At 43.0% G+C, this 20,983-nt stretch overlaps 1 protein-coding gene across 1 annotated transcript in view; it reads right to left on the reverse strand.

Moving 5' to 3' along the window:
• Positions 1–19,760, reverse strand: part of LOC114440495 (extracellular serine/threonine protein kinase FAM20C-like) — a 30,919-nt gene extending 11,159 nt beyond the window's left edge. Inside the window, exons 1-3 of the mRNA XM_028412965.1 lie at positions 18,435–19,760; positions 17,719–17,903; positions 14,756–14,834 (exon numbers count right to left, since the gene is read on the reverse strand). Coding sequence (XP_028268766.1) covers positions 14,756–14,834; positions 17,719–17,903; positions 18,435–18,988 — 818 coding nt within the window. The 5' untranslated portion in view covers positions 18,989–19,760. The remainder of the gene's footprint in view (positions 1–14,755; positions 14,835–17,718; positions 17,904–18,434) is intronic.
• Between the last annotated feature and the right edge of the window lie 1,223 nt (positions 19,761–20,983).

Consider the following 20,983-nt stretch of genomic DNA (forward strand, 5'->3'; position numbering starts at 1 on the left):
GCCATGGCTTTATAGGTTTGCAAAGCCGTGCTGCTCTCTGTGTGTGTGCAGTTTAACAAGGCAGAGTTGACATGGAATAGAAAATAAAGCACACAAAATACCGCTGGAAGGCTGATGAGCAGGGTATATAACAAGAGCTCACTGTTAATATGAAAAAAAAACCTCTTAACAAAATTTCAGTCAGGGACTGAACACCTTTTATTGCCTTAAAGGCACGTTAACAATCTGGTAATCATAAATATACAATGAATTTTAATACAATCACTGCCCACAACATGTTCTCCTGCTGGGCAGAGATGGTTTCCTTCCAGCAGATGATGGATAGTTTACTCTTCTGGTGCTTCAATCTAAACTTGTGTAAACTTGTTAATCTGAGGTAACTGCAGATGGAAAGCGTCAATACTAGGGCTGTAATCTCCCAGTCGGCTGGTCGATTTATTAGTCGATACGTTCTGACTCGACCAAAATTCTGGTTGGTCGACTTTTTGTAGGGTTAATTTTATCAGGAGGATTGTACCAAGTGCTAATGGGGGTGTTTTCGCAGCATCCGTTTCACAGGTAACAGTCGGTCTTTGAACACCCCCCTTGTTTTCACTACTTTGGTTTAGCCCAGCCCACTAGAGACAGAGAGTACCGGCCGGTGGTTTGCTGAGTATTTATTTAGGTTTGACCGCGCCATTTAAGTCAGTCAGAGTGTGTCATTAAATTCAGTGTCAAAACGATGTAATAATAAAGAAATAAATGACTCCTCTTTGTAGTCTTCATGTTACCACTACTGTTATTTGTTAACCTTTCCTGCTTCAACCTCCCCACTGTCAGGAAGCACAGAGGAGTGATACAGCTCCAGGGGCGAGCAGCACCCCGCGCCATTAGTCGATTTTTAGTCGAAATTTACGGGTTTCAGTCGAGCAGACATTCTTTGGTTGATTACAGCCCTAGTCAATACAAAGTCCATCAGGCTGCTGATTAACACGGATGTGTATCAAACACTTTCCTGTGCAGCTATTTAAAACTCTCTCAGTTTCGGCTCCACACTACTCTTGGAGCTATTTTCGAAATTGTGCAATTTCTTTTCTTTCTTTCTTTTTTCCCCTTTTCCATTGCTGGCCTTAATTGAGGAGCATGGCGTATTCATCCATGTTCCCCTGGGCTTACCACTCCACAGAGCACAATGTTTAAAGACCTGAAATCGCTGTGAAGAACCAATGCAAAGCTGCAGAATTATATCTGGTGTTTTGGGATCCCTTCCCTGCAAATCTTAACAGGCTCCCCCGAGTCGCAAGCACACTCGGAATGAAAACTCTTATAAGTGGTGCTGTTATTTTCATTTTTACAAAGACATATTTTTCCTTAGTCCTTTTCCATATCAAAATAAGTTGCTTGTACTTGGTATTCAATAAGCATATTCACATATAACTTTCAGGAACAGTCTAATGGCAGCTTTCTGATATCAATGGAATTATTGCTTGATGAGTCGGCTTTCATTCACAGAGTCATCACAGAATAGACCTCAGGATAGTTTTAGTCTAAGCACAGCAGCTTAACACAGCAACAGACGGGAGAGAAGTGGAGATTATTTAGTCATTTTAACATATCTGTTGCATTATTTATAATCATTTTCCATAGCAGGTATTTTTAGACTTGTATAATTAAAATTCAACTATCGCCTGCTTTTCTGAACAGTTTCCAAGGACGACTTTTGAGATAGTTGTTTAAAAAAAACAAAAAAACACATCTGCTGCTGTCAAGAGTAGGAGCATAAAGTTTACCATAATAAAAACACTTTACTGAAGCACACAGGCTAGTCAGTGATTGAAGCTTTAGCAGTAGACTGCCCACAAAATAACACGACCAACACAAAAAGCCAGGAAATAGCAGCCTTCACATGAGGAGCAGTTTGGACTAAAATGCTAAACGGTCGTCATTAGTGAATTCAGTTCTGAATCGGCCCTTACTTCTCAGCACTGAACCCTCCTCTCCTGCCATTTCTTCACATTGACTCTCTTCATAAATGTGCAGAATTCCTGGAAGGCGAAGTCTTCTGCATGTGTTTTGTTGAATGTCTGTGAAATTGATCAAACATTCCAAATAGATTCGAGGGAATTTAATTTTTAAAATCTCTTTAATAGGCTTGGCATGAGATCAAAAACGCAAGGACACAGAAAAGAATGTTTATAAATGTGAGGGTTTTTAATAAGTGCATTTAGGTTCATATAGTGGAATAATAAGGCTTCATATGTGCAGCGTATGTTGTCTGTGTGTGTGTTTGTGTACGCTAAGGGGATTATGCGCTGAAAGGATGGGACAGGTCTTTATGCTTATAGTTAGATTCTGTTTTGTCTCCCTCTCTCTCTCTCCCACACCATCACCCACAACAAATGCACATCGGTTCATCCTCGACAATCAGGAGTGTTCCAGCAACACAGAGCCACACTCTGTCATATTTACATATCCATCCACAGTGGATTAGCTTTTCTGAATAGCACAAGTCTGAAGCAATCCTTCACAGGGTGTGCAAATCATGACAGGCTTTGCACAGAATAGGAACCATGAATTATGCAGAACATACACCAAACATCAAGGCTATTCTCGGGTCAACTGTGATTAGATGTCAAAAAGCACAAGCTCAAGGATGTTAGGAACAATAAGCTTTAAAATGTGCTTGAATATGTCGACACTGCGAACCGAGAGACTCGTGACCGCAGCTTTCCTCCCTATGCAGTACTTTCCCACATAAATAGGAGCACTGTGCAGTGCGCCAGTCCCAAAACCACCTGTTCCACAAAAGTATCCAAGATGTTGACAGCTCTTTCACACTGCAAGAAATCCGCCACCAAAGGATTCACTTGGAATGTCAGAGTATTGTGGATTCTTTTCACCCCTTTATACAGCACAGATATCAGCACCGAAACGCCACACAAAGTCACACTGAGCATTCTTGCTGAGAGAGAAGGCACTACAACACTCAGGGGAGCTCAGCTGCTCCACAGCCTAATAAGAAATTCCTCCAGAAAGCCTCTGCCAGTTGTTTCTATCCCTCACAGCCTCAGAAGCTCTGGGGGGAAGGAGGGAGATGAGAGCAGGGAGGGACTAGAGCTTCAAAGGCAGATCTGAACTTAATAATGTGGGAAGAAAGTAAAGATAGCATCCACCTTGACACGTCTGGTCTTACCACAGAGAGGGAAGATCAGCAAACTCTGCATTGCTTCCATAATGAAAACAAACCACATAACTCTCCGTCTGTTGGGATCAATGAGGATTTCAAGAGCTTTCTCTGTGTGCGTGTGTGCGTACAAGTTTTTGTTTATGCCAGCAACACAAAATCGATGAGTGTTACCACAAGTCTTCATCTCACAGGGACGGAGTAACAAGCCCAGGTATTCAGCATGACATGTAAGCTGATGAGAGGATGGGAAAAGGAAACTGGGCTGTGGGTGCAAAATCTGCAGGGTTAGCAAAAAGGTCTTAGACTGAAAGGGATTTTGGGAAAGATAGAAAGCAGCTACACTTTCACATTATCTCTCCTCAGACTGAATTCCCTCTAATTTTACACTACATTTATAACCTGATGGGAAAATAAAAGGGTGGACACCGCCACGCCTGGATACAGCTTAATTGAGAATCCTGCTGTTTGCATGTTTTCTTTCAGTCGTAAAATAAATGTAAGGTTATAAAGGCAAAAACAGGAAATCTCTGACCAGAATAAAATACAATCATGTTCTCCTCCTGGAGTGAAATTCAAAGCAGATTCCCTGACTGCAAAATGGCAGATGACTGGGCCAGAATGAGAGCAGCGGAGGAGGAAACTGAAATACCTGCCAAAGCCATATAAATCATGCATTTTTAAGTGGAGAGCCTCGTTCCCCTCGGGGCTCTGCAAACAGGTCTGTCCTCTGAAGTAGCCGGTGGTAGAAAACCATTAAGAATTTATTTGATTATTGCTAAGCTGTTAGAGAAAACAATGTTAAATCCTGGGAAGCATTCATTTTCCTGGCCAACACATGAATGCAAGCACACAACACACACCCACACACAGACACACACACACACCACTTGGGAGTGTGTCTGTGTGGCTCGAGCCAGGAGGAAGTTAATTGGATTGTGTAAGCATTTTGGACATCCATTATCTGTGCACATCTGTGGGGGGTGAATCTTGATGTCTCATCCAAAACAATCCTATTATCTTGACCAAAGATAAGGAACGCACAAACACACTCTCTCTGCCTCTCTCTTTTTCATACACATGTTTTGTATCACATGCTGCAGCTCCAGATTCTCCTCTGTCCCACATCTATCTTTCTTCTTTGCCCTGTGTATAATGTATATTTTCTATGATCCTTTTACAATATGTGCATTGTTATGCATGCAGTATGTTAATCGACCCTCTCATTCTGATTCATCTCCTCCTTCCTTCTTTCTCATCTCTCTATACCTGGACAGCCTGGAGTAGACTGGTCCCCACTTGTGTAATGGAATTGAACTGAAGCACAGACACAAACACTCCTGCACACAGCAGCAGAGCAAACTTGGCAGCTGTTTATTTTTGACTATCTCTGAAGACTTTAATCTATAACAGTCCAGAAGCTTGAAAGCCTTGGAACCATTTCCCTTAATTAGTCCAACGTGAGGCTTGTTAAAATGCAATATTCCAGCAGTGCATGACTGATGATGACCGCATAGCATTTGATTTTTTTTTAGCTCCCTAATGAACATGTTTATTAATTACCTGAGATGCTTTGGGGGTACTTGCAACAACCTGTTCTTCTCAGTGCCAAACGTTACAAGCTCCAGCACTTCATCCATCACTGCATTCAGCTCGGAGCGGGGAACAGCTCCGTTTTACTGGGCTGTCAGTTATTTTTAATGCCGCTTTTCTTCACCATCCCAAAATAGATTGTGCACCACGGAGTGAAACCTAACTACATAAAACTCAAAACTTTGATACTTCTACCAAAGAAAGCAATCATAATAGTCCATCCAGAAAGCTATTTTGTGGGCGAGGTCCTCAAATCGAGGCAAGAGTGGTCGTGCTTTTTTTTTTTCCCACAGCTGAACTTTTCTATTTGGACCTGTCAACAGTCTTGTTGTGCTTGGCGGTTTGTGGTCAGATGCTGTTTCCTAAATAGAAACCATCTATCAGAGGCTAAGTGGTGGCTGAGAGATGTCATTGTGGTCATGAGTGGGTGACGGCGGCAAAGGAGGAAGTGGTGAAAGGACTGGAAAAACACTTCCAAGGGTTGCATTTATACTTGTTGTGTATGAGCTAAGTGGGAGGGGACAGTCCAGTGCGCTTAAGGATAAATAGAGTTAATTTGTATGTTAAAGGCCTGAGGAGGATATATCAAACTAAAGCCAAGAACTCACTGTGTGTTCAGCTAGACGTCGCTCTGCAGATATGTTACAGCACATTTCCACAGCACTTTGGATCACAATGCACTTACTATGCATCACTTTTGTAAAGTGACCTTTAATAGAACTGCAGAAAGTCCCCCAATGCATCTTATAATGATGTATGGCTGCGGCATTAATTGGACCTCCTTGTGTATATAGTGTATAACAGAGGCACAGTAATATACGAGCATCCTCCAGGATAGCGTAATCCAGTGCACCAACAGCTATACAGCCTGAGAATGGTAGTGAAGACAGAATGTCAGCTGCTCCACCCATTCGCTTCAGAATGTCTCAACAATTTAGATTTAGACAGCGACTGCATGGAAAATTGTGCATTAGCCTCCTGAGGTTTAGTTGTGTTATTATCAGAGTGAGATTTTAAGATTTTAAGTAAAGTTTGTTAGAAATATTTAACAGAATTCAACCCCAAACCCACAAATTCCAACAGATTCTAAGCATGTAAAACTGCTAAATGATGCTGTTGTCACTGAAAAGGTGAACCTACAATTCACCTAACATTAAAAATGGGAACAGAGTTACAAGACTGTAGGACAACACACACATTTCAGTCTGTGCTTTTGTGTACATCAAAGCTTTTAGTACTTTTGTGAACTATCTTCCCAGCAGAGAGTCTCTCTGCACCTCCAGCACAGAGACTCCTCTGTTTGCATCACTGCTGCCCAGAGCTACAAAAAGGAGGGTAGCACAGTGGGAAGGGGAGGTGTGACCCAGGCAAACCCCTGGATCAGGTTCCTGCCTCCCCAGCCCGGTGATACCAGACCTGGCCATGGCAACCCCTCCCACATCCTGCCCTGACAATGGGCAAAGCCAGGGAGATCCCGACTCCCCTCCCCTGCTTTAATTGGTAGACAATGATTGCATTCTCCTCCCCCTCTCCTGGCCTCTGTCAGGGGGACAGGGGAGTCGCACACAGCCTAATTGCCACCTTGCATGGGACAGGCTTAGACAAGCACAGGCCTGGCCCACAATGGGTGTATTAACCTCTGTGCATGCTATCACAAAAGGCCCAAGTTACAGCGCTACAATGCTCTCTCTCTTTCACTCTGTCGAAGAACTGTTGTTTCATTCATGCAGCTTGAGGAGACATTCAGGTGGACTGTGATAGATCTACCTGGGAAAGGTCGTTATCTAATGACAGCGCTCGGTTGTAAGGGGTGGCGCAGTGCGTGTGGTCCCATTGTTAAAGGCCAAGACTTGATTTAGTGAAGTCAGAATGAAGCATGTGTGCTTTGTCATTTTCAGACAGCTGTAATAGGAAAAGAATAGTCCTCTTTTACTCTAAGCCTGAACAATTATCCCCATTACAACTTGTCAGAGAGACCAGAAATTAAAAATATCAAGACAATTAGCAAGATTTTATGTCACACAGTTGTTGCCAAGATAAATTGCTATAATCCAGAAAATCACAATCTACTTAATCACAGATTGCAGATCCACCAAAGCATTTAGTTGGCAATCAGCCTGTGATGAGCTCCCTCAATCAAATACAACGTTCTTGCATTCTAATTTAAGATAACCAACCTGGGAAATGTGCAGCTATTTCTGCCCAAAGTATAATAAACATCCTCATTATACGACAGTACCTGGCCCGCTGTTCTTGCTTCATGAGAAGGAAGGCTTATTTGGGATGTCTAGAATTCACCTCCTGGAGGGAAATGAACTTTCAGCATTCCAGACAAATGTGGCAACGACATTCCTAGTGGGAAGCTCAGGAATTCCCCCAACCAGTATTTTAGACTATAATGACACGATACGATGGCTGAGCAGCATAACCATGCAAAGCAGTGAGAAGGGCAGGGTCAGGAGCCACGGCAAGCATGCACGACTGCCAGAATATGGTGCACTTTGATGTAGTGTAGCACAGAGGAGCACACGTGCACCGGTCCAACCCACAGGAATGGACGCATATGCATGAAACTTACAGTTAGGTCTGCAATTCAAATATCAGGACTAAACCTCTTGATTTCAAGAACAGTTTATGAGCTATCAATCAGATCATCATCCTTTTAGCCAGGGGCATGTGGTTTGAGGATGATTGTTGAAAACATGTTTTGACATTTCCAAACCACAGGCGCTCTGATGCACTTTACATGATGCAGCAAGTCACAAAAGAATCTACCATATCATAAAGTTCTCTTGAAGTTAGCAACAGCGTAAATCATCATCACACCTACAATGCAGTAGTGTATTGACAGGTTGTGGATGAGACGACTGTTAGACACCTATTTCCAAGACCAGGAAGTCTCAGTATAAAACTGTTAAATAGTATATTTTACCCACCAGAACAGCTCTGTACCAGCTACCACTGCTCAGAAAAACAAGTAGTAGCAGCGTGATGGATGACAGGGTTAAGTCATGATTGTAATCTTGTGTGCTTGTGTGAGATCGCGGACACATCTTCTGCAAGTGTTATCCAAAAATAAACTGGAACCATTCAGCTACACTGTAGGTGTACCAACACGTGTTAAACAGGGACATGAGAAAGAAAAATATCAGAAAGTACTGAGCAGCAGCTCTGAAGAGGCCAAAGACAGGCTGAAGATTACCTGGTGTCAAAATGAAATCAACGTTACCTCTCATCCGAAAGGCTTTCTCTGTAAAGTCAAGCAAGTCCCTTCTTTTCATATACATAGATATATACAGTACATATATATATAGATATACTCTGACCTGGATGACTGAGAACATTCACAGACACGCTAAGGTTTAGTGCCACCTCAGTGAATCAAATAAACAAGTCCAAAAATGAGCATTGAAGGAAGGATGAGGCAGAAAGGAGGACAGCTAGAGAGAAGAAGGAAGAGAGCGATGGCAATAAAAAGAAAAAAAACACCACTTCCTGAAGAGTAAAACATTCATGAGTCTTCATGTGAAGTGTGTGTGTGTGTGTGTGCGAGAGAATGTGATGGAGGTTTTAAGGCTTGAGAGTCTAAAATAAGACAGTCCTCTGTGTTTCAGTGTACTGCAGAGTGCACCTGTCAAAAAAAAAAAAGTTTGAGATTTGAAATGACATACAGGCAAGTTCAGTGACAGATGCTACTGTGACGACCTCTTGAGTCAAGAATAGACTGCGAACACAGACACAGACAAACTAGACAGTGACAGAGCGAGAAAGAGGAAGTTCGTCAGAAAATGGAAGAGAAACGAGTCGATGGCAATTATGACTTGAATGACATAAAAATGACAACCAAAGCTGTCACAGCACTAAAATACACACCTTATTTCCTATTCAATAATAAGCAGATCACACATAAATGGCTGACACTTCAATTAGCGGTGAATATCTGCCGTTGTTAAGACATCCCTTAGCTAAACTCACACGGTGTGTGTCTGTGTGTGTTAATGACTATGCAGATGTGACAAACCACTGACTGCAGCTGGTTTCATGACTGTTAAAGCACAGCACTAATTAACTGGCTCATCTCACAGCCTACAAGAGGTCAATGCATCACATCGCCCACACACACACACAGCTATAAACAGAGCTGTGTGCAGAATTTCATGAAGAGGCTTCAGATGCATGGATGCCTCAAAGACATAGAATATAAATCAGAGAGCAAGTGAAGACAAAAAAAGAGAAATATATTGGAGACTTACTGACTTTACAACAGTATTAGCCTAAAGCTGGACCACACAAAAGCCTTTCATAGAACAAATACAGCAGAAAGAAAGAGGAGAGGGGATAAAGGGGGAGCACTGAGGAGCGGGTGGGGGTGCGAGTAAGATGAGCAATGCTCAGCCACATTAGAACAGCTTAGAAACCAAATTAATCTTAAAGACCTACAGAGGGAGTGCTCAGCAGTGCTCAGAGCCTGAAGAAGAGCTGCTGGGCCTGGCCCTCTTAGGCTGCCTGGCTACGACTACAAAGTTGCATGAGAAACAGATGTTATGCACTCCTGACACTGTGTGTGTGTGTGTGTGTGTGTGTGTGTGTGTGTGTGTGTGTGTGTGTGTGTGTGTGTGTGAGAGAGAGATGGAGACAATAAAATACAGAAGAGAGAGAGACAGAGGGGGGAAAACACATCAGATAATGTTTGATCACAGATGTTATCTTTCCTTTGTGTGTGTGTGAGTCTCAGACATGAATCCAGCTCCAAGGCTCCGTTTGATAGTAAAACATCTATATAGTCTCGTAAAAGTAATAAGAACTTGACACCATGCGCCTTAAAAAGTGTGAAAATTCTTTTATTTTTCGTGTGTCATGTTCGCATCAGTGTGGATCAGGAGTAAATAGAGCCAGGTGGTAGTGGGTCCTAATGGGACCGATGTAAAAGGTGCTTATGATACCGGGAATGTAAATTACAGTATTATAATTAGAGTATCTGTGTGTAGTATGTCATGGTAGCTTAGGAAAAACTGTTGTTACAGCTTATCATATGGCTAATAATAATCTATAGCTAAGGTTGTTAATATGAATGTATTTCAATGGGATAGTGTGCTGCTATGTATAAATGGATCATGTGCGATTTATTCACATTCATCCCTTGTATCATCCTCTAGAGCTAGAGCAGTGAGGTTTAATCACTAGTGAACACTGTTGACTATTTTTATAGTTGCACAACAATACTGAGGAAAAGTAGTGACTACCAAACCAACAAGAATGTCAACACACGCTAACTGTAAGTTAATTGGGAAATGTTGTACGACACTGTTAGGCAACAGTTTCTGTTCCTCTGTCTACAGCCATCAAACACAATGTAAACAGACAGACAGAGATTCTCTGTATACATACACGCACTCGTCACTTGAAATTTGTAGCCTCCTCTATCTCTGTGTTCTCATGAAGAATCCACACCTGCTCTCTGCAGATTGTCATTGATTTCAACAGCCAGGTCAGACAAATTGCTGCTGCTGCTGCTCTTTCCCCTGGCAGCCAAGGCAGCGCAGCAGGGGCTGGCTGCTAAATAAACCTGAGGACTCTCTCTCTCTGCCAAGCACCATTCAATCAAAAAGGCTGATGAAGCCACAAAGTCATGCAGCCAAAGTTTACATAACCTATCAGCGAGTGAAAAGATAGATGTGACAACTCAGCTGAAGCTTTTCATTATATGCAAGATCGAGGGCAGAATCATCATAGAGAACTTCATCATGGACTAGATGAGGAGGATGTAAATGTGAAAAGATTTGACGTTTCATCACATTTAAAGTCTCTTTATGTGCTCCAAGGCTTTTTGACTTGTCACAGTGGAAATCATTAGGGGAGTGTTAAATGGTGAGTGGTCGGGTAGTGAATGAGCTAGTTTTCTATTGTGCGTGCAGGCAGAGTGTGGGCTTGCCGTCATCACTTTCTGTGTAATATACCCACATTTCTGAGTGAGTCGCTACAGCTGCTGCTTGGTTCAATGCTCGCAGATTTTCTAGTACCAGCCATGGGTGATGGAGGGTGCATGAACTCCCTAACCCCCACAGAGACCCTTTTTTGCATCCTGTGTGTGTGCGTCACAGCTGTGCGAACAGCTGTCTATAGTAACATGCTTCATCTGTGCATCCAAAGATGAGCTCAGACGGCACCTCTAAAAAGTGTGTCCAACTTACGAGCTGCCAACAGCATTCTTGCAGCACCCACAGGAACTCTTTAGGAAAACGGTTAAACCTTAGGGTGGTTCAGCTGCATATTGCTACTAGTGGCATTTAAATTGTTCTTTTTGTACTGCGATGAGGAAATACATGTTGGCAGTGGGTGAGCTCTACATCACTTCTGTTCCACAAGTCATCAAAGACACTTTATGAACAGCCCTTCAACTCAGTTCATGTAAATCAATAATAAAACCATGAATCTCTCATGATCAGATCAATGGCCGGGGCAGGAAGAGGTTTTCTCCAGAGGACAATCCTAATAGAATCTTCCATGTACAGATGGAGGAAGATCCATGGAAAAGTATCAGTTATATTCCAACTGCAGGGGCACAGTAGCCACGACGAGGCCTCCAATGGAGTTGTGGTTATGAAACAGATGATAAAAATGAAACTGCCTCTTGGGTGCTTTACTAGTGCTAAGAGCTCTAGCTTGTCAAAACTGATTCAGGTCATGTAGATGAGGACATATCCAGATTCCCTATGGTGCTAGAGGATGGGCGAGTGCGCCCTATATACAACTGTTATAGCATTTGTGTTTACGCGTTATGAACCCTTACTATAACAGCTCTCGGCAGGACTAGGGCATCTACATATGAAACACAGACAATCAATGTCGTTTCTGCTGTTCTTGCGGTGCAATAAACCATTTTGAACCAGTACACTATCAACACAATCAAAGAGAGGGGGTGGAAACAGGCTTGTCAAACAGCATGTGATGTGTTTATTGAATTCTTTTTTTTTTGCATATCTGAGGCTTCAACCCTCCACCTGACAAATCCATTTAGTCTGACATGAACATTACGGCTCTGAATCCAAAGCACAACCAGGTTCTTGGCAGGAGATAGAGAAGGATGGGCACAGGGGTTTGTGAGCCAGACAGACACGGAGGTCTGGCATGGAAGGACTTCACTCTGCCTGTAACCTGGCTCCAGCTGGAAGACCCAGTTCCTTGACAGGTTGGCAGTGCTAATTCTCCCCAGCCCTCTGGACTACTGCTACTTCTCATGTGTCTTCCAATATCAGGACACTCTCTGCTGCTGCTGCTGCTTTCCTGTCCTTTCTCCACAGCTTCTGATATTTAGTTTGTTCAGTTTATTTTTTGTTTCTCTAAGGAAAAGGTATTCCCATATGATCCACTGTGTGTCTGCATAGATGGACGTCTTAAAAAATGATTGACAAGATCACAGCTAAGGATATTTTTAGACAATATGTTTAATAACTCTTGAGTGGGATCATAAATAACTGGCTAGCATAACAATCAGACATCACTTGTATGCAAACGGAAACCAAGCTTCAGCTTCAGGGGCTGCAAAATGAAAAACAGCAGTTCCCTAAAATGCCACTGGAGGCTTGTTCCAAAAGTGAGTCAATCTCAATAGACCTTCGTGTTCAAATAAATTGTTGCCAAGATAATGATGGCCAGAGCTTCTAAACTACGTGTGAGGTCACAGTCTGTGTGAAAACAAGCTGTAGAAGTGCAGAAGAACTAAATCAGCATCTTCTAGCCGATTGTACTCACCCTTTAAATCACCAAACAATCATAAAGTTAGTCAGACAGATAAAAAAAAAAAGCTTTGAACATTTTCCCAGAGTTTTACAGAGGAAAAAAACACATCTTGTGGAGGTGTCTGGCAAGCTGTCAGCTCGTGCAATCTCGGCCCGGTTCTGTGTCGAGATTTGCATTCGGCTCAAAGGAGGCCTGGGACATCAAAGCATCTCTGAAGCACCACTTGATGCTGTGCAATGGGACAGGTGAAGAAAAAAAACAATGCAGGGACACTCTGAACTACAGTGCCCAGAATGCACCGCGGCTCCTAAAATAAACATCAATCCTGAGACAGAAACAGCTCTAAGCCTCCTGATGTGCTCTAACAAAAGGTTATTTTTCTACATTATGTGTCTGAAAGAACTTTGATATTTTTGCGTTTCCGCTCCGAGGACTTTTGTTTAAGATTTGTTAACACTAGAGACAGATGATGGTGACAGTCAGCGAGATGCTCCAATAAAATTCGACAGGCTAAATAAAGAGCTGCAGGAAACTGTAGCATATGATTCACAAAGTGACATGTAATTACTGCCAAAACAATTTCTGACAGCAACTGAGAAAACTACTGTAAAATTCAGTAGAATTCATTCATCATTCATGCATTCTTTAACATTTGAAACTTTCATTGACCGTTTTATATCCATCCATCTTCTATTAAACCACTTATCCCACAGTGCAGGGTCACGGGGAGCTGGAGCCTATCCCAGCTAGCTTTGGGTGAGAGGCGGGGTACACCCTGGTCGGGTCCGTTTTATATCCATAGAATTTCAATTTTATATCAATTTTGATCTCATTGGTTTTGAAAAATGTATGTTTTGCTAAAATGTTATTTTAATATATTCTAGGAGGACATTTTGAATAGAAACAACCTTGATTCCTAAGGGCACTCATTAGTACTCTGCAGTCTGCTTGAAACACTGGCCTAAGTCCGAACTACGTCTCAAAGTGCACCCCCCCCTTTTTTTTCTGTCCAATCCTGCCATCGAACATTCACTCCTACATACAGCTCATGCCTGGGCACATAGTGTCCGCTTGCTCATGATGCCTAGAAGCAGCTCCACAGACAGACACGTACAAACCCAGGGTAATCTCAGTTCTTGTCAGTTATGACTATCATGATGATGGCTGCCGGGTGTTGTTGTTGACTTTAGAGCTTTGTGTGTATGAAAGCTACAATTGATGCTCAGTTTTGGACCGTGTTCTTTCAGGCTCATTTTGTAAACAATGCCTGATGTCCTCAAATTCTGCCACTGATTGACTTTGTGACCAAGTTAGGACAAGGACAGTCTAAAACATGTGTATCACTTCGGGCATCCAGTTTCAGCTGCTGCATTTGCAGTACTGTGAGGTTGGCTTGTATGGTGAAGAGCTTTGTAAAGATGAAACACAGAAACATCAAACTGCACCAGTGCAGGTGGTTAAGTTATGCCACCACGAGCTTCCACAAGCTTTAGTCATCAATTAGCACAGAAAGTACACACACTTGGACCGGCCCTCCCTTTCCCTTTCAGAATCTAATACTCTCCATTGGGGACCTCTTGTAGGAAACCAGTCCACATTTCATAGAAATCAAACCGCGCTCCTGAGCAATTATTTCTCATCGCAGCCCATTTGGCCTGGACACTGTTTATCTGCGTTGGTGTGGGAATTAATCGGACAAAACAGTTGAGAAGGAGGGTATTTCTTTTTCAAGTGCAATACCCCTTTGCCAGCATATATGCCTCCCTAAAGACATCCAGACGATGGCTCAATGCTCATTTTAATTAACACATAAGCCTGTTGATGTTAATTAAAAAGGAGACAGACAATTCCCCGAAAAAGAAAAAAGATCACACAGAGGGGAAAGAGATGAGCGTATATATATATACACACAGAAAGATGCAGCGCGGTGCTTGGCACTTATTCACAGGAGACTCGGTGTGTTCCTCTTGAAACATAATGTATTACAATTGGGTGCATCAAGCCGAGTGGATCAAACTGTTTTTTGATGTTTTTGTGATGAAAATGTAGATGCTTAAATCTGAGAAATGTACTTAAAGCAGAAGAACATCTATTTGATGTTTTGAAGGTGGAGTAAGTGTCCCACTTATACAAGACTGCAACTACAGCAAAACAATTGTTATCCTCACAGCTGTTTTCAAGAGTGTAGCCAAAAGTATATGGAATAAGAATATATATAAATATATATATTATCATGCAGTCGGATCCCGTGTTACTTACTTCATTGGCTTGAACAGCGCTTGTCCATAGTTTTGGAACGTCATGATCAGCTTCAGCTGGGTGCCTCCTGATTTCATGGCTGGGAAGCAAACAAGTTGATGTTAGATCCAGTTTTTAAGCACAAACACATGGACACAAACACATGAACACAAACACATGAACACAAACACACGAACACAAACACATGAACACAAACACATGGACACAAACACACGAACACAGCTGATACGTTGGGCCAATTTAGAAAAATGCAATTTTGCTCCACTGCATAATAGAACCATCTCATCCGCTGACCAATTTACCAGACAGTGTACAATCAAAACGTGATTGTTGTGGTTTGGAGCTGGGTGTGACCGAGCACAAAACATAGCGTAAAAAGCATCTGCTGACAGTGATGGGTGTTTTTGCATTAGAGCAGGAAGTAAACAGTTTGAATGAAGCAGAGTGTGTGTTCATCTTTAGGCCAACGCATGCTGTCCAATAACGCATGTTTTCATTCATGTGCAACAACAACAAACCTGACTCTGACCAGATGTGTTTCTGTGACCCTCTGTGGATTTGCACACATTGTCAGCGAGCCCATTAGACTCTCCGCAGCCACTTCCCTTCTCACTCCCACAAGCTGACCCCTCGTACGCGGGGAGAGGAGCCAGGGCATGTGTCTCTGACTATCAGTCATGTCCGCGGTGTCTCCCACAGGGTGATGTAGACTCACTCTGAGCTTCCTGCCTTCCTCCAATTTAAACAAAGGGACCGCCAGGCCTGTCTAAATGCCTTGTGTTTCTGTCACAATGGACAGGCTTTTGGGGGATTTGCCCATTTATTACAGCGCATTAACTTGAGCATATTACACAACACAGCACTTCTGCCTAACCCCAATATCATTATAAGCCCCCTGTAGTGGACCCACTGACTGAGTGGATTGCTGGCTGAGTAGTTGGCTTCACTCTACCCCCTGCACCCAGCTTGCCTTTTGTCTTTATGGATTTTCTTGCTGTTTCTCTCAGATTCTTCCTCTCTTGTGTTGTTTGTATATGTCATACTTGTATTCCCATTCCCTCTGTTATGCTCTGTCTCTTTCAGTTCATCTTACTCAGAGCTGGCAAGTCTCCCTATTTAACCATGACTCATTTTCAAAAGCTTTTGGAGTTTACGTAGACTCTCGCTTACAACCTCAGGTCAGCGCCTTTTCTTTATGACAGACGAGAGAAATCAAAATCAAAAAATACACTGAGAGCATTAAGGCCTTCTGATGCAACAGATTTACTAATGCCAGGTCAAGTGGATAAAGCCCCCCCAGAGTAATCTTTAAACTTGGTGCAGCAGGCCTAAAACCTTTGAGAGATTGCAACCGACTGAACGATATTTTAATACTTTGACGTTGAACCCATAAGCCATGATTCTCGAAGATCTGACCTGCATTCACTCATCATGCCGGCCTTTATAAAATGTAGCTGCCGTGCTCACACGCAATCACACATGATTTGACACAAGACATTCTCCCATCTGTCCCAGTCACTGTGCCAACATATGTGTTTGTGTTGTTCCAACCATCTAACTCGCTCTGTTTCTGCAAGAGACCAAAAACAAAATCAATGTCTCCATCTTTTTTTTCTACACCTTTCCCCTCCTGTTCGCTGTTGTTTCAGAAAACTCCGGGCCTCACCCGCCAACTATCACAATCCCCTCCCAAGCTGTGATGATAAATCCATCCTGCTCTCACCTGTCTCTACCTCGCGGTACTCTGCGTATGATTTATGAGTTAAGCTGAAGACTCAACAAAAGGCCACAGCCTGCCTCAACGGAGAGAGACAGACACAGAGAGAGAAAATGCTGAAGAGGGAAAGTCTCAGGCCTGTCTCGGTTTTGTCATTTTAGAGACAGATAAGTAGTAAGTGAGAGCTCTAATTACGGGGCAGACACACACACTGCAGACAGTGTTTTTGTCGGTATGTCTAGTCCCAGACTGGAGAATAAATTGTTTATGAACTGTAAGGAGAGGCGACAAAAACATACACAAAAATGGAGGCTAAGAGGTAAAATGACTGTGAGCTGCCTATGAGCGATGGGGCACTAACAACAACAGACAGTAGGATCTCTTGACCACACACTGCTGCTGACGAACATCCTGTGTACATCATACTGGTACCATTGCAATCTATTCCTGTACAGTAAAGAGGAAGTTCTATTTCAAAATACAGTTTGGACATATAATAATGCAACGCAATACAAACAAGTCACAGCATTTTTCACCATGACACTGTTTTTTTTTTGTTGGTGTGATAGTTCTAAAAGCAGCAACAACAGTGTGACGTGTCAGTGTGTTGAAGTGAGTGTGAACGGTCCAGATTGCAGTTTATGATGAAAGCAATGTTTAGACATTCAGTTGTCATCGTCAACTCTTTTAATTTCATAAACACAGTCCACGTTTCCATTTAAATATCACAATGGGACAGATGAACACAGGCGCTGCCTCCACACTGGGATTTAAATCACACCACTGAATGAGTTGCTACAGAAACAGATGATATGATTATTAATGATTAAGTAATTATGCAAACAAATATGCTGTCACATCCACATTATTGCACAAATAGAGATAGTTAGGATCTATATCAAAGCTCCAGAGGGAAAAGATGGCCAGGAACAGATTTATAAACTTGTACACATAAGCAGAAATGCAGATAAAAGGACCAGGTGTGTGTGTGTGTGTGTGTGTGTGTGTGATTGTGGTCTTTTATCATACACCGCCTCATTATACTACACACAGATGAACAATCGTTATGTGATTCATGGTACACCAGATTCACACAGCTCACATTAACCACCCTTGAACATTATTTTTGAAAAAATAGAAAACAAAATGTACTCTTGTTTGTTGATTTTGGAGATTCTTACACTACTCTCCTTTCTCTCATACACACACACACACACACACACACACCTCTCTCTGACTGACTCACCCACGCTGGTGATCCTCTGTGTGACCAGGTCCTTCAGTAGAGCATCCAGCACAGGGTTGTGTCTGGAGTACAGCTCGTAGCGGTTGATCCCGATGTGGAAGCGCAGCCAGTTAGGGTAAGATTCTGCCGTCACCTCGGTGGTTGGAGAGAACTCATCCTCATCTTCGTTTCCTTCCTCATTGTGCCTGGATTGGAATAGGAAAATACCAATTATTAGTACCAGTTGATGTTGAAGGACTACAAGGAAACTGCAGCTTTGTGACAAGAGATAATCCAGGGACAATGAAAAAAAAATCCAACAGGATGATAAATCATAAGTTGCTTGCACAAAGGGATAAGATAGGATGACAACAACAGAGATGGGTGCAGCAGATGGATGTGAGGACAGCACACATGAGAGATAGATAGATAGATAGATAGATAGATAGATAGATAGATAGATAGATAGATAGATAGATAGATAGATAGATAGATTGATTGATTGATTGATTGATTGATTGATTGATTACAAAAACAAATATAAATCAGAATCAGAATCAGAAATTACTTTATTTATCCCCGAGGGGAAATTCTTGTTATCTTGTTATAAAAGAGCAAGGAACAAAACCCTCTACTTTTGGTGGATGGACAGTTCTTACTGCTGACAGTTTACATCCCTCTGCCTGTTCACTGTCCCACTTACAGACCCTGAAATGAATTCATTCTCCTCAGCTTACCATGCCTGGTTCCCTGTTGCTCTGGGATAAAACCTGATGTCAGTGTTGACGTTAAACAGCGTGTCATCGTCCGTTAAGGGGGGAAGGTCAACCTTGTATAAGGGATGCTCAAACAGAGCGGACAGTCTGGAGACACCGTGAGCAGCCACAGTCCGACCCCCGCTCGCATCTCCGATGAGCGGCTTGTGGTCCTCCCTCGCCTTCCCTCCAGAAAGTCCCGTCCGCCTGAAGGACTCCGCTCTGTCCCCGGCGGCTGTGATCTTTTCCAGTGAATGCGATGTGAGGTTGGAGCTCGGCTCGTTGCTGAAATCCTGGAGGATTCTCAGCGTGTGCTTGTTAGGCCAGCCCGCTTCAGCCGCCGACCTGGCGCGCTGCTTCCCCCAGCCCTGCGCCTCCCCAGCCGGGTGGTGAGCGCACTGACAGCCGCCGTCGGCGCTGTCCGCTCCCGCCGCCCGCTTCTCTAGTTTTGGTAGCAAGTCTATCATGATGTGCATGGTGCAGGCAACCAGGAACACCATCAGGATCAGCACTCTGAATTTACGAAACAATATCATCTTTATGTATATATGTTTTTACGTCTTTACGCAGAGAAGGCTAAGGTTTAGGCGCAGCGCACCTCACGGCGCCGACACTGATGTCCAACAGTGTTTTGCGTTAAAAAGGCAGCGGCAGTAGTTTGGAAATGTCCTAAAATCATTGCACACATACGATGAGCGTCAGCCTAGGTTACAAATCTCCATGACATGTGCGATCTGTTCACAGCAGTCCAAACCCTCCATCCACAGACAGGTGCACGGACCGACACATTGTGAAAACTGGACCGTTCACGTCCGAAGCGCTCCTCATTCAGCGCATTGTTGGACAGGAGACAGTCTCCTGGGGACGCAGAACTAATATCTTTCAGAACAGGAGGGAGAGGTCTGCTGTTAGAAGCATCGACGGTCTTTCTCAGAGCCGCTTCCTTGTGTCGCTGCCAGCGCGCAGTGACATGTCAGATGTGTCATATCTGTTCTGGGGAAAAGTAAGCAGAGACATGGATGGAGCTGGTCCGCTGACAGACAGCCTCCCGGGCGCATGTAGAATCAAAAAGAGAGAAATCCGTGTGAATAACAGGTGAGCCGCTGCCAAACGCTCGGATGCTGCTGTCCGGGAGCCTCGGTGGAGGCAGGTGCGGGGATCCTGGTTGTGATCTGTGCTGCTCCACACTGCCTTGTCTTCCTTCCAAGTGTTCATCCAGGGTGGGTGTGTTAAATATTATGATCGAAGCCCTCTGAGCCCAGCCTCGGTGGCGTCATGAGGAAGAGATTGGCTGCGTCTGCACATACAAGTTGCAGCACTAGTGACATGAAAGGAGAGCTCCGGGCTGGAGCCCCCTTTAAGGCTGCAGTGCTCCTGTGCGCAGCTAGAGGGCGTCAGCACAGCTAGAAACACGGTGCTGCCACTACAATTGATCGTATTCCAAGACAATGGCTATGTAGGCAACAGTGTCCCCACTGTACGCCTGCTGTTAAAGTGCACATTGATCTGTGGTGGTCAAAATGGGCTCAGTGGGCCCTGAAGGAGGCGTGAGGATGAGCCAAGGGGTCACTTCCAAAACGGGCTAATATGATACTCAACAAAGAAAATATTTTTCTCAGTTTTTCTCTCAGAAGTCTGAAATTCTTTTTTTTAATTGCATGTTTAATATTAGATTATTATTATTTATTAATATATTTATTCATTGTATTCATAGGCTGGGTTCTAGGGTTATTAAAAAATAGCTATGCTATATTTTCCATTTTTTGAGCTGATTCACTGTACAATTGTAATATATATATATATATATTGTAATATAATTACATAACAAATTATATATACAAATTTGCTTCGCTCTAATCAAGCATGTAGTCATTCACTGTAGCTCTGTTTTGGACCCAATTTAATAAAGTTTAGACAGCTGCAAATACAAATATTGCACAGACTCTTTACAAAACTGTAAAACCTATATTTACATTAGAGGAAGCATGAGACAGCTGCACTTGTGAATAATTGATCTGTATAATGTCCAACCGTCAGACAAGTGCATGTGATTAGTATCGACCTGTTTATCGCTCATGCATGTGTCGGCTTTGATATACTATGCATTGGACATACATGCTGTCTTTACCTGCCTCTTGCATACTGGGTTTGTCTGAGCTTGTTTGTGCAGGATGGCTGCAGGGAATACTGTGTGTACTGTATGTATATGAGGCATGCAGTGGAATGAAAACATTTAGAGCCTCAGAGTTTGGTCTTGATTTTGAGTGATCTAATTCTGTGATGTAGATTTAAACACGCATGTAGATGAAAACACTCGACAACTCTGCTGCAGACAGAAACAGATTTGTATCATTGATTAAAGTTGTCACCGGGCTGCCTGGTTCTCTGTTTGCTGATTTTAAACTTAAGGGGGACCAAATATTTGCAGCGTTTAATGTCTCTGGCACCTACAGCGTGTGCTGGACTAGGTTTCTCTGTGCATTCGCAGGATTAAATGAATAACATTCTGAGTGCCACGTAGTTTGTTGAAG

This window comes from Parambassis ranga, chromosome 8 (assembly GCF_900634625.1).
Source record: "Parambassis ranga chromosome 8, fParRan2.1, whole genome shotgun sequence".
NCBI lineage: Eukaryota > Metazoa > Chordata > Actinopteri > Ambassidae > Parambassis > Parambassis ranga.